We start from the raw sequence: 12,120 nt of genomic DNA on the forward strand, positions 1-12,120 counted from the left end.
AGAGGAGTACCGACGCGCTCGAAGTGTGATAAAAGCATTTGAGGGAAGCTTCGATGTGATGTAAAAAATAAGATCGGATTCAAGTCAAGCTCTATCATATAGAAAATGGCAAGTCCTTAAGTGTTCTGATTCCTGCTGATTCACCTTTTGACCCCGCTAGTGAACCCGGGCAGACTGCTGTGACATTTGTAAGCGGCTGTGGGGATTTCATCCCACCACCATTAGTTCCGCGATGCATCTCATGCATGGGATTGGATCTTTGATAGCTCAAGACCTCATTGGATGCAAGAAGAGACTATTCCCTTTCAGTCCATGAGCTTATTACATCTACAGCCTTATCGTATCCTTATCTTGAGCCCCTTTCTAGGCGAGACGAACACCACATGGGTGCACACATGATTTTTGAGTGGACATGGTCTACTAAATAGCGATTGGAAAATTTGTCGGGATCATGAAGAACATAACGGATGTGTTATAAGACATATAGCAGGGAGTCAGAGAGAGAATAATGGAAGAAGGACACTATTAGGCATGCGCAGATAAACGATTAAGAGATTAAGGCTGCAAGGCGCCAACACTAGATTACACGATTCTGCGACAGGAGTGAATCGGGGACACATCAAATTGGTTTATCAAATGATAGATAACAATCTCATCTTGAAAGACAGCAAACAGCAATATGTTGATTAAGAGGCTTGGTATTGCAAGCAATAAGTAGCATAACAAGGGGGAAGAAGAGCCCATCAGCAGCACCATCTGGCGGCTTCAGACTTCACCTTTAGATAGAGATGCTCCGCACCATGGAAATCCAGGTACCTATATAAGCCCTGCAGTAAGTTTTATTGGTCTTGCCTAATCTTGCTTTAAGCCATAGGAGGAAATTAATACATAGCGCCGTGATGTTCAAGGTACGGAGCTAAACCAAGACGCCGCACGTTCAACTAGGCAACAGGCATCGCTGGCGCAGGCACTATTTGCGCGAATTATTTCTGTGGAAGAAATAAATTGAATATTGCTAGTATGTAACTCAGCAGTGCAGTAGTATCCCAGCCATCATCTCCCGGAAATAACTATTGGGACTTGCTCTCATCACAGTTACAATATAAAGTTCATGCCTATGCTTCAAGAATATAGGTGATTTATTGCCTGTAATTCAGTGGGCAAAGTAATAAGAAACTCCTCCCACAAGGCCAATGCGAGGGTTTGCTTCCTTTAGTTGCAGCGAGTACCGTTCCGAATCCAGCTGTGGCTGCTTTCCAGCCCAGAGAGAATGTAATTCGATGTAAGTGCAGCGTATAAGTGCTGGGGCTTGCTGTTTCTACAGGGCGGCTCATCCCTTTTTCTTTTTACAGTTTCTAGGCACCAGGACGCTGCGCTCAATAAAGAGGATGGTACTTTCATTTCGATTGTACTAGGTTCATCATCCCAACCCGAGGGTCAAATACCGGTACGATGGAGGAGGCCTTTTTAAAGTATTTAACCGTCGCGTTGAATGCTAACACATCTGAAAGCACAGTGAGAATGGAAGCGAGAGCTGAAAGGGTGGGCTATGGCTTTGGGGATTCAATCAGATTGGTGTGATGGCTTTGCAGGCGCAATGGTCTTGCCGATGAAATACCGAGCAATGGTTGCTGCCTGGGCAAGTCGATGCGAGAACTGAACGGCTACGAAAGGGGAGATATTCATTGCGCCTAAATGCCAAGCATCAAGAGGGGTAAAAGAAAAAGCCAAATTTGATTCCTTTGAATCCATCGTTATTGAAAACCGTTGTCTCAACAGCGGCCCGCGTAACAAACCTCTACGTGCATGGTTTCGTTAGATGTAAACACTCGTCTTTGCAATCAGCTGTCCGATCAGAATACAAAATAGGCCTTTTCTTTCATCAGTAATGTACAGACGCAAAAAGAATTTGCCTCCAATCTCGGCCAGGATAAAAATACGTACGTGGGTACGTAGGGTTGCGTAGCCACTCGCCTCCCGATGTGGGGGCGACAATTAGGTAACTAACTCTTGAGTGGGCGACTAACCGGATCAGGAACTGGTTGAAGTGGTTGCAATCCACAAATACGGTATACGGTCGGTTCTCCCCGCGGTCAATGCCCTCCTTTGTACGGAGACTGTATCTCGCCATCAATTATCATGATACAAATAACCAGTAAGGATCAGGCAACATCATAGAGAAACCCTGTCTCCTGAATGGCATTGCCTGTGAAAATTTGATGTAACCACGTGGAAAAGCTTTGTCCCCTTAGGGTTGTCCAAGCGCATAGGCTACGACGAATCTACGATAACAGACTGTCTCACACACGAATCCTCCGCGAACGTGGGCCTTAAAAGACGCTAAGTATTTCTAGTTTATTCTTGAGACATCAACCTCGGCCGTTTTGCAAAACTTTCTTCTCTGTAATAGATAGTTCTGGTGGACTGGGATTGCCAAGATAACCAGATAGTGTGGCGATACTCTAGTAGAACGTCGAACGGCAATAGCCGATACTACGCGAATGTTCCATATGAATGAATTCTCAGATACCCCTCAGGTACAACCTCCCGCGTCTAAAAGTGTGGGACCAGCTAACTCTCATGTAACTGGGTAACGGGGAAGAGGCTAGTTTTAGCGATCTGGCCTTTTAATTTGCAACAGGGGTCAATCTGCGACAGGGGGTGCCGTCAAAGTTTAAGCTTGTTTTGGCTCGGCGAGTCATTTTCGTCGTAGGGCTTTGGATACGCGTACGTTGCTGGTCCACTAGCGACCCCATATTCATCCTCGCCCCTGGTAAGTCACACTCCACGCGGCGAAATGGTGTCCACTTTGCTTTTATCTGAGTCTTTGACCGCTGGTACGACGTTCTCTACCACTTCTGGCGTATTCGTATCTCCACAAGCCGTACGCACAATCAGTACCGTATCCACCTTAACTCCCCTTTCCCACGGCCCTCGCCACGCATGGCGCATATCGCTTTTTGGAGACGGCACTGCCCCTTTCGCCCCTTGGTCAAAAGGGAAGAGGGAGATGTGCGCCACAGTGCTACCAAGCTCATAACGTATGGTTTTACCGTTTTAGTGATTGAATGGAAAAGTTATCCTAAATTTAACTATCCTTTTCTTTTTAATGGTTTATTACCGAGTATTTCTGCTCATATAGTTGACAATTTGACGAAGCGGAATTTCCCTTTTGTCAACTTCCATCAACATGTCTACTTCAGTCAAAGGACGGGACAATGTCCTGTCAAGGGCTGAGATCGAAGGCATGATTGCCGAGAATAAGTTGATTATCATTGTGGACAACAAAGTACTCAGACTCGATGCTTGGATCAAGTTTCACCCTGGCGGTGGCATGGCCATCAAGCACATGGTTGGCAAAGATGCCACAGATGAGGTCAACGCGTATGTCTCCATGATACTCCTTGTTTCAAATCGAAATCGTATATACTAACTGACGACCCAAAGACTGCATTCACAGGAAGCGCGCCAGCGCATGAACAAATTCCAGATCGGTCGAATCGAAGGAAGATGGACCAACTTCCTCCCACCTATTCAAGGTGGCACTTTCCGCCCATACTGCGAGGCCTTGCAAGCAACAGATGAGTATGATTTGTTGATCTCTGAGGCCTCAAGTGAGGAAGCTTCAGCTCCACCGTCACCAATCTTCGAAGCCGCAGACGACAAATTCGGCCTAAGACGCAGGTTATCCGTATCCACGATATCCTCCTCGATCAGCACCACTCCTCTATCAACAACCGAAGCCAAACGTCAGACCTGTGTGATCGACGCACGAACTCAACAGGAGATTCAGTTGGACGAATCCAAGTATCCTCCTCTCGATGCTGAGCATCAAGAGAACATCACACAAAAATACCGCGAGCTCAATGAGCGAATTCGCGCAGCCGGGCTTTACAACTGCAACTATTACTCCTACGGAGTTGAAATATGCCGATACTCATTATTCTTCGGCCTGTTCGTTTACTTTTTGAAGAATTCTTGGTTCTGTTTGTCTGGCTTCTTTCTCGGGTGCTTCTGGCACCAGCTGGTCTTCTCTGCCCACGATGCTGGCCACATGGGTATTACGCACGATTTCCAGACAGACACTGTGATTGGTATGATTATCGCGGACTTTTTGGGTGGCCTCAGCCTTGGCTGGTGGAAGCGAAGCCACAATGTCCACCACATCGTCACCAATGCCCCAGAGCACGATCCCGATATCGAGTTGATGCCCTTTTTCGCCGTGTCGCAACGCTTCTTCAAGAGTCTGCGCAGCACATACTACGATCGTATCATGGAATATGACGCGGTAGCTAAGGTCACTGTCAAGTACCAGCACTACTTGTACTACCCGATCCTCCTCTTTGGTCGCTTCAATCTCTATTACCTGAGCTGGGAGCATATCTACCTTGGCCTCGGTCCTAAGCACGGCGCAGGCTGGTGGCACCGATGGTTCGAGCTCGCCGGTCAGATCTTCTTCTGGATTTGGTTTGGATACGGCGTCGTCTATCTGAGCATTCCCGGTCTATTTAACAAGGTCGCTTTCGTTCTCATCTCGCATATGGTCACTGCTCCACTCCACGTGCAGATTACCCTCTCTCACTACGCTATGTCCACCGCGGATCTCGGTCCCCAGGAATCATTCCCTCAAAAAATGCTCCGGACAACAATGGATGTGGACTGCCCGGAATGGCTGGACTTTTTCCACGGCGGACTCCAATTCCAAGCGATTCACCACTTGTACCCTCGCATTCCTCGCCACAACTTGCGCAAGACGCAGAAGCTTGTCAAGGAGTTCTGCGAAGATGTGAAGATTCCCTACGCAGTCTTTACTTTCGTTGATGGAAATAAGGAAGTTATTGGTCGTCTTGCGGATGTCGCTAAGCAGGCGAGGATTTTGGAGGAGTGCCGCAAGGCATGCGCGGAGCAAGGCGTTTTTTCGGATCATCATCATTCCCATTGAACAGGCTTAGCTTATCCCGAGATTAATCTCTGGGATTACCCCTTAGAGATTGTTATTACTTGTAAATATTTTGTTCTGAGTATCAAATTGAGCTATACTAAACAAAAAACTCATGGTCCATCCATATTTAAAGCTACGTACATACTTAAAACAGTAACGACAGTAACCCACAATCTTAGACACACTTAATATCCGCTCCTCTGGTTGCCAATATCACTCTGCTGATAACCCATGCCCTGGGCTTGTGGATCGACTTTACCCGTCCTATTGGTGTTCTGCATGCCAGCTTGCTCCCGGACAGGTGGCTGGGCATAGCTACTACCTCCAGCGGCACTGCCACCAAACTCTGGCTGGGTAGCACGGCCTTGAGGACCCGGCTCCTCAGCCGTAGGTTTCATCTGACAAGGCGTAGTGTGACTAGTGGTAGAGTGGGCCTTGTTTTCCTGCGTGGAGCTGCTGTAGCTATCCTCACTGGACATCTGATTGCCGGAACCGGGAACGCCGGGCTGCTTGTGGGCTTTATGCTCTTGAGTGGCCTTGTTGTACTTGTCCTCGTTGGATGTATGAGTATCTGTGCCGAAGGCGCGGGGCTGCTCGCTGGGAGCCATATTCTCTCTGCCAGGGGCCATGTTACCGGTGTTCGTAGTCTGGGGCGCAGCGCCGACATTTTGGGTTCCCGTTGCACCCCTTGTTCCAGGGTGCTGGGCGCGGTGATCTTGAAGATGCCCTGAATTAGCATGTTGCAACGATAATTTTGTTACAAAAGAAGGTTTCATTGAACTTACCAAGATCACTATCAACACTGGGATCCAACTTGTTGGCTACCTTGGAGTTGTGAGGGCCAGCATTGATTGTATTAGCCCCTGTAGTGGTTGTGTCGTATGTATCAGGTCCTCTAGCAGCACCATGGTTGCCAGAGCCTCGGCCAGTTCCTGCTCCAGATTCGGCATTCATCATGGATGGGTTCTGCTGGGCCGCAACAGGGTCCTTGTTGTAGGGGTTGGTGGATCTGTACGTGTGGTGGGTTCCTATACAGACGATCATCAGCATCATAGCACTGTCTCAGATATCTTGTGATGACAAGAAATAGGTCATCTTACCGGCAGGTTCGTTGGTGGGCACGTCGTCTTTCTCGTGGTGGTCAGTAACGGCTTCTTTGACCTTGTGCATGAAGTTCGACATGATAGAATAATGAAGTAACTTGATTATATGACAACCAATGTATGTCAAAATTCGTAGCAGGGCATTCTATTGCCTACCTTATATACCCCGCATGAATGTTCTATTGGGCCCAGAAGATCTCACATCCTCGATACTCGTTGACGGCATTGACGACAATCATGTGTAAGCCATAGCCACTAATTGTGGCTGCAAACCTGACAGTCGTTTCTTTTGACTTCAATTATGACACTTGTAGTAGATCAAAGCAGGAAATTATCCTTGTGGCCTGGAGATGAGTGATAATGATTGGCAACCAACCTCAAGTTCAAATTGAATGGTTCGTTTGAATCAAGATCTTGAACAACCATTGACAAGTGAGAAAGCAGCTATGCTGTATAAAACCTGACCAAGGCCGCACACGAGCCGTGGATGAAAGCTTCACTGGTGGTGGCTTCCCATGGTTCCGCTTTCTTGTTTTGATAATCAGTAAGATGGGTTCTTGCCACCCATCAAGGAATATGGAACTTTTAGGCGATTTGCCTGCCAATTATCTTTGAAGAAAATGATATTTCGGATTTTTCTTCTGATGCAGATTGTTGAACTTTTAACGTTGGCGTTCATCGAACAGCTCAGAGCTACGGGCGGGAGCATGAGCTTCCGGAAGCTTGGTGTCTGGAGCAAAGTCAAAGTGATCTTCTTTGCGGGGTTATGATTACGAATGACGATGGAATGATGGTTTGTCCTCATTGCGCCTTGTGAAATAATATCAGCCTCCGTAGATGTAATATATGTGAAATTATGTACTAGACCAAGCCTATCCAAACACCGCTGGCGGTCTTTTTAGTTCAATCAACATTGAATAGATCCATAAGAAAGTAAGAAGACACATGATGTCTATCCACTCATTGACTCTGAACAGGACGAATCATATTTACTTGTTCATAGCCAGGGTAAGGCGAGAACCGCCCATCCAAAACTTGGAATCCATTTCTCTCATATAGCGGCCTGCCGGCTGGGGAGCTAGAGAGATAGACTTCAACGCCTTCTTCATCGGCACGGGCGAGACCCCATCGCAGCAGCTTAGAGGCCAGGCCGCGCCCTTGGTAGGATGGATGAACTCCTAGTAGGTCGAGATCTGTCATACGTCAGTCATGGAAACTGGTTCTTGGTGCATGGGGTTCCAAGGGGAAGACTTCTTTTCACCATCAATGTTTCACCATAATTGGAAAAAAGCAGACATGAGAAGATAAGTAAAAAAGAAAAACATACAATAATGAGGCCTCCCCTTCATAATCTCCTTATGATGCCCATCCATCGTTCCAAAGAACCGATCGCATAGATCGCCATCACTGCTCTCGGGCCACTCGACTGGAGCCTCAGCCTGCCGATCGTGATCCGCACATGACACAGATGAGGGGCGAACCCATTTCGCAAACGCCGCCACCACGTCAGGGTTCGAGGAGTCCGTCACCATGAGCATAATTTGGTCATCCGGTATGCCCTCGCCGCAGAGAATGTTCTTCTCGAACCAGGCGCGCACATCCGGGTTATCCGGGAACATGGTTCTGTTGAAACGGTCAGAGAAGGCGGCGAAGAACACCTCGGCGAGCTTTGGCGCGTCGGTAGGTTGGGCGAATTGTATATCGGACTCCATGATTGGCATATTATGAATTGATTTCGGAGGGGCGCCTCCCCGTCGGCCACGTTTAGGATGGCGTTCGAGGTGTATCTTTGGGTTTGGGCTGGTCGGCTTAGACACGCCTCTTGTGTTGCGTGGTGGATTTGTTGGAGGCGGGAGCGGGGTCGCTGGCAGACTTTTCCGGTGCTAAGCTGGTTTGTTGGCTTCTCCCGGGTTAGGAAAATTGTCTATACTCATGACCAGCTTGTCATCAATTTATCACTAAACGGCCGTGTTTGCCCTGTTTTTGGCACTTTGCCTGAATGAGTAAATTTGCGACCCATTTTGAGATACAGCTCGACATGAAGCTGCCGGAAAATGACGCATGAGAATAATGAATGTGGTATAAGTTTGGAATCATTGATAGGAAATCTAGGCATTAAATAACATGAAAATAATCAATGGCGACCTTCTGATAGATGAACCGCCATTGATGGACGCCTGGGGTATGAGTGTATGTGCGTCCCCAAGGCAACGTGGCATGGTAGTGACATTAGGCGTTCGAACATCGATCAAATGGCCCATTTCCCGAGCATTAGAGAAAAGTATATATTATTTTGGGGCGCTATAATCGCACGACTTTGCTGCCAGATTGGATCGCAATGTTGCTGTCAGCCCTCGCGAAAGTCGGCGATAGATAGTTGGTTCGAGGCAGCCCCTAACCTTCGAAGCGTTTCATTTTTGTGTCAATCTCGTGAGAAATATAATCCACCTCCCCTTTTGCGGTAAGCGTGAATCAGTGCTTCTCAAGTGCTGGCTCGGGAACTGTGATAGGGCTGACATCGCCTTCTCTAGGATGTGTTTCCATTGCCTGTGCATCCGACCGATGAGCAGGCGTTGCCGTATTCCGATGACCGCTGAGGTGATTGGAGGTCGGTAGAAGCGAGCGACGGATTCTAGGATCATCGGGTTGCTGCTGTCTGCCATCACCACTGCTCTTGGTGGTTTCCATCTCCGACTTCACGTTTTGGTACATGCTCTCCACAATAAAGACTTCTTCTTGCACGTCTAGATCGCAGCCCACCAAACAGAACTCGCGTTCGCGTTGCTCAATATATTCTCGAATATTTTTCCACTTGTTCTGGTAGCTCTTCAGGCGATCTGGCAGACCCGAGCCACGCAAGTAGGTCAGGATACCGGCCATTATAGTGTTGATGGCGCCGAAGGCAGTGATGGCTGTATGGGGACCACTGGCAGCGCCAAGGGCTGTTAATGCCGCAGCCACAACGATTTGAATGCCCAAACAAATGTTGATAAGGTAATTGAAAATTGTGAAGGCCCGGCGAGCTTTGCCCTCGTTGGTCACAACACGCGTGTAGATGCCGACATTGGGGGCGGTTCGAAGAAGATGTCCGCCTTGCGTGAGAGCTGGAACGCTGTCGATGCCGGTCAAGGCGCGAAAGATAAGAAGCTTGTCGTTTGGTGGAATTAGATGTTCGGGGTTGCTGGTCAAATTCCCAAATTGCTTTCCCTGCTCCAAGTCGGGCGGGCCATTGCCAGGAAAACTATACAGCCCGCTGTTGGTGCGCTGAGCGGCGGCGGCAGCGTGTGCGGCCATGGGTGGGGGTGTCCTGTCTTCACGGAAGAGAGCGGCTTCGATGACTCGGCGCAACAAGCTTTGACTTCTAGTTCCCTCCGACATGGTTGTCCCCAGAGTCGAGGATTAGAGGTTGAAACAGACGAAAGGTCACGGTCGAAAACGCGTCAACCCAAAGAAAGGGGGCGTGAGTCTACATTTGTACCTAGCTGGCGGCGCTGAGCGATCAACAATCGGTTACACTATTCGGCTGTTTTGCTTTGTTTTCTGGTCCTAGCTTCGTACCCGGCGTGACAGGTGCAGATGCCACCGACCCTAGTGCATATTTTAAACCGCCACCGAGACCTGAAGAAAAGCTAAGAATGTCCTTTCAGCACAGCTTGAGTCCTGATGTGCGTGATTCACTACTTGAAACGGCAACACTCGGTGCATGAAACCTGCAGGGTTTGGCAGCCAGGCGGATACAGAGGACCCCCCAATTTCAAATCATGACAGGCCAGCACCATCAGCTAGCGGATGTTGAGTCAGTGACCCGCGCACGCGGGCTGAAGTTTGAATTGGTGGGCAAGCCTCCAATGATGGCGATGACCCTGAATGGAGCTGGACACAGCTTTAGCCTGGCGTGGCGTCCAGTCCGGCTGGGATCTGCACGGAGCGCTCTCGCGAAGCAGTCAAGAACGGTGGGGTCGGCTTGGGAAGTTTGGGGAATCATAGGTCTCGATCGCGATCCAAGCACGGAGAGAGTGTCGATCAATGGGTACGAGCTCTCCAGTTGCGTTCGCCAGAGACAGGAAAACTCTCCGTGTTGGGCCCTTCTCGAGGGACAGTAGGGTGAAAGATGGGGCCATCAGGTGTGACTAGATTCTTGAACAGCCAGTGAATGGCCGGGATGTGCCACTGGATGGTGCATGACAGGCCAGCGACCATGGGTCCAACCGAAAGATTGAGATTGGCACTCTGCAGATGGCCCGGAATCGAGTGGGTGAACATGTTCGAGTGGAGCTCTTTGCACGGGATAACAGCTCCACTTCTGTACTTCGAGAGCAATCGATTCCCGCTAGGCCGTGCGAAGTGCCGATTTCACCCACATGGTGTGGTAATTCGAATGGTAGATGCGTCGCTTTCCCTTCCTCAGTCTCGTAAATTGGGGCCAGTGCATACCGGGACTCACAATAATACAGTAGAGATAGGAATATCGGAATCGATTTTCGACTCCCCTCAATCACACATGGCAATCAACCAGACTATCTCGCGTAGATCCGAACCCTGCGATCTGTGCACAATCAGTAAAGGGGGCTCCATAGTGGAACTCGCCCCACGGATCCTGCTCACCTCTCTTTTGAAGTGTGAAAAACGTGACAAGATTATTGTGTGTGTTCGGATTACAGCGCCGGCATTCCCATATTGTTTGTTTACAAGCGTGCCCCTCGCGCTCTGTGATTGGCTTGCAACATGGCTCTACACCCTCTCGGGATCACAAAACGGCGTTGTGGCGGGCTGAGTCCCGACCGTGTGGACGGCAAAGAGCTCCTGAGCGCCTCTTCATGCGATGAGCAGAAGCTATGAAACAGGCCTGTCAAGGATTGTTACCCTCCATGTGATTGTGTGGGTAAAAGGCCAATCGCAGAGGTCTTATCTTCCAGCAATCCCTGTTCAAAGCGAGTCAGCAATTCATTTCACGATAGCAAGGAGTACACATCGTGACGCCTGACCTTCGTGTATGCATAGGCATTCATTCTGGTCGGGGCTGGCAAGTCGCGTTGATATCTGATGTGCTTCGAGGGAAGGTGAAAGTGCGACCGAACGCAGAAAGCAAGAATAATGATCACCTGACGTAGGATGACAGAGAAATTTCAACATAACTATACTAATTAACAGCTAAAGAGTGACCAAAACCTGGATGAGTCTGGAGTCTAAATAAATATCTGTCCTGACTCTCGAATCCGAGTAGCTCTCGCTATATACGTACGATGCGACTTATTTTCCAGGCTCACTGTGCGCCTGTCTCTTTTCGGTAGACGTGAATGCTTCCTACTAGAAGCTTCTGATCGTTCGTGAGGGATCTTGAAGTTTAGAATGAGCGAAAAAAGCAACAAATACATTCTTTAAGCAAACATCGAACTAGAATGAGGTTTTCGTCAGGACTCAGAGGCGAGGTGTACAAACAATGCCCGTCTCTTCAGTCCGAACCAAAGCCTTGTAGAATCCACCAAGGCCACCATTATCACATAGCTAGTACGCGAACCGCATTAGGGACTCGCAATTGTTCTTGTGATCCTTGCCGAGGGGATATTCAGCGTCGAGTTCTTTAGGGCTGGCGCAATCAGAACCAGTCTGCCAGCCCACTTGATATGAATACCAGACACGTTCTTTATCATCAAAGTATTGCTTATCAATCGTCTTTTCGCCAGCGTTAAGCTTCTTCCCTTTAAGCTTCGCACAAAACTCAGACGCATATTTGAGCTGCTTATCACCGTCAATTTTGCCGTAGTTCTTGAACTGTTTAGGACCCACATATGTCTCTTTCGCATTGAGGTCATCCGAGGGGGTCGACTTTTTCTTGTCTTTGATTGTGAAACTATATTCCTTAGAAGAGTGCATGGTAGTCTACGTAGTTTATTCCGAGTATCCCGTGTGGCCGAAAGATGAGTTAAACAATGGAAGGGCTTCATCCCACAATCCATACACAATTTTGCATTCGACTAGAGTAAGCAGCCGCCGAGTGATAACTGAAGGATCATAACGTGCGGGTAGTCAGTGCTATAGATAGATGATGATTTTTTTTTTATTTAAGACTCAGGA

General features: G+C 48.6%; 6 protein-coding genes across 6 annotated transcripts; 1 reads left to right on the top strand and 5 right to left on the bottom strand.

Annotated features, from left to right (window-relative positions):
* Positions 1-3,190: 3,190 nt before the first annotated feature.
* N7473_012670 (fatty acid desaturase) lies at positions 3,191-4,942 on the top strand (the record flags this gene model as incomplete). Its single annotated transcript, XM_057158609.1, has 2 exons — positions 3,191-3,384; positions 3,448-4,942. The coding sequence occupies 2 exons, from the start codon at positions 3,191-3,193 to the stop codon at positions 4,940-4,942; spliced, it is 1,689 nt and encodes a 562-aa protein (XP_057002563.1).
* Positions 4,943-5,127: 185 nt separating this feature from the next.
* N7473_012671 (uncharacterized protein) lies at positions 5,128-6,124 on the bottom strand (the record flags this gene model as incomplete). Its single annotated transcript, XM_057158610.1, has 3 exons — positions 5,128-5,657; positions 5,728-5,970; positions 6,043-6,124. 3 exons carry the CDS (start codon positions 6,122-6,124, stop codon positions 5,128-5,130), a joined length of 855 nt encoding a protein of 284 aa, XP_057002564.1.
* A 649-nt stretch (positions 6,125-6,773) lies between these two features.
* On the bottom strand, positions 6,774-7,916 carry N7473_012672 (GNAT family N-acetyltransferase). The gene is made up of 2 exons (XM_057158611.1): positions 7,373-7,916; positions 6,774-7,238 (listed from the first exon to the last, which is right to left on the bottom strand). The coding sequence occupies exons 1-2, from the start codon at positions 7,764-7,766 to the stop codon at positions 7,006-7,008; spliced, it is 627 nt and encodes a 208-aa protein (XP_057002565.1). The 5' UTR covers positions 7,767-7,916; the 3' UTR covers positions 6,774-7,005.
* Positions 7,917-8,517: 601 nt separating this feature from the next.
* N7473_012673 (uncharacterized protein) lies at positions 8,518-9,423 on the bottom strand (the record flags this gene model as incomplete). Its single annotated transcript, XM_057158612.1, has 1 exon — positions 8,518-9,423. The coding sequence occupies one exon, from the start codon at positions 9,421-9,423 to the stop codon at positions 8,518-8,520; it is 906 nt and encodes a 301-aa protein (XP_057002566.1).
* Positions 9,424-10,068: 645 nt separating this feature from the next.
* Positions 10,069-10,308, bottom strand: N7473_012674 (uncharacterized protein; the record flags this gene model as incomplete). The annotated part of the gene is made up of 1 exon (XM_057158613.1): positions 10,069-10,308. One exon carries the CDS (start codon positions 10,306-10,308, stop codon positions 10,069-10,071), a length of 240 nt encoding a protein of 79 aa, XP_057002567.1.
* Positions 10,309-11,550: 1,242 nt separating this feature from the next.
* On the bottom strand, positions 11,551-11,919 carry N7473_012675 (uncharacterized protein; the record flags this gene model as incomplete). The annotated part of the gene is made up of 1 exon (XM_057158614.1): positions 11,551-11,919. The coding sequence occupies one exon, from the start codon at positions 11,917-11,919 to the stop codon at positions 11,551-11,553; it is 369 nt and encodes a 122-aa protein (XP_057002568.1).
* Between the last annotated feature and the right edge of the window lie 201 nt (positions 11,920-12,120).

The sequence above is a fragment of the Penicillium subrubescens genome (assembly GCF_028828155.1).
Source record: "Penicillium subrubescens strain IBT 31985 chromosome Unknown utg000011l_segment0_segment0, whole genome shotgun sequence".
Taxonomy (NCBI): domain Eukaryota; kingdom Fungi; phylum Ascomycota; class Eurotiomycetes; order Eurotiales; family Aspergillaceae; genus Penicillium; species Penicillium subrubescens.

Bases quoted from the DNA above. Each gene is read 5' to 3' on its own strand.
- N7473_012672 (XM_057158611.1), bottom strand. From the start codon at position 7,766: ATGCCAATCATGGAGTCCGATATACAATTCGCCCAACCTACCGACGCG. The intron at 7,239-7,372 runs GTATGTTTTTCT...GACGTATGACAG, and splicing joins GAAGGGGAGGCCTCATTATT to ATCTCGACCTACTAGGAGTT.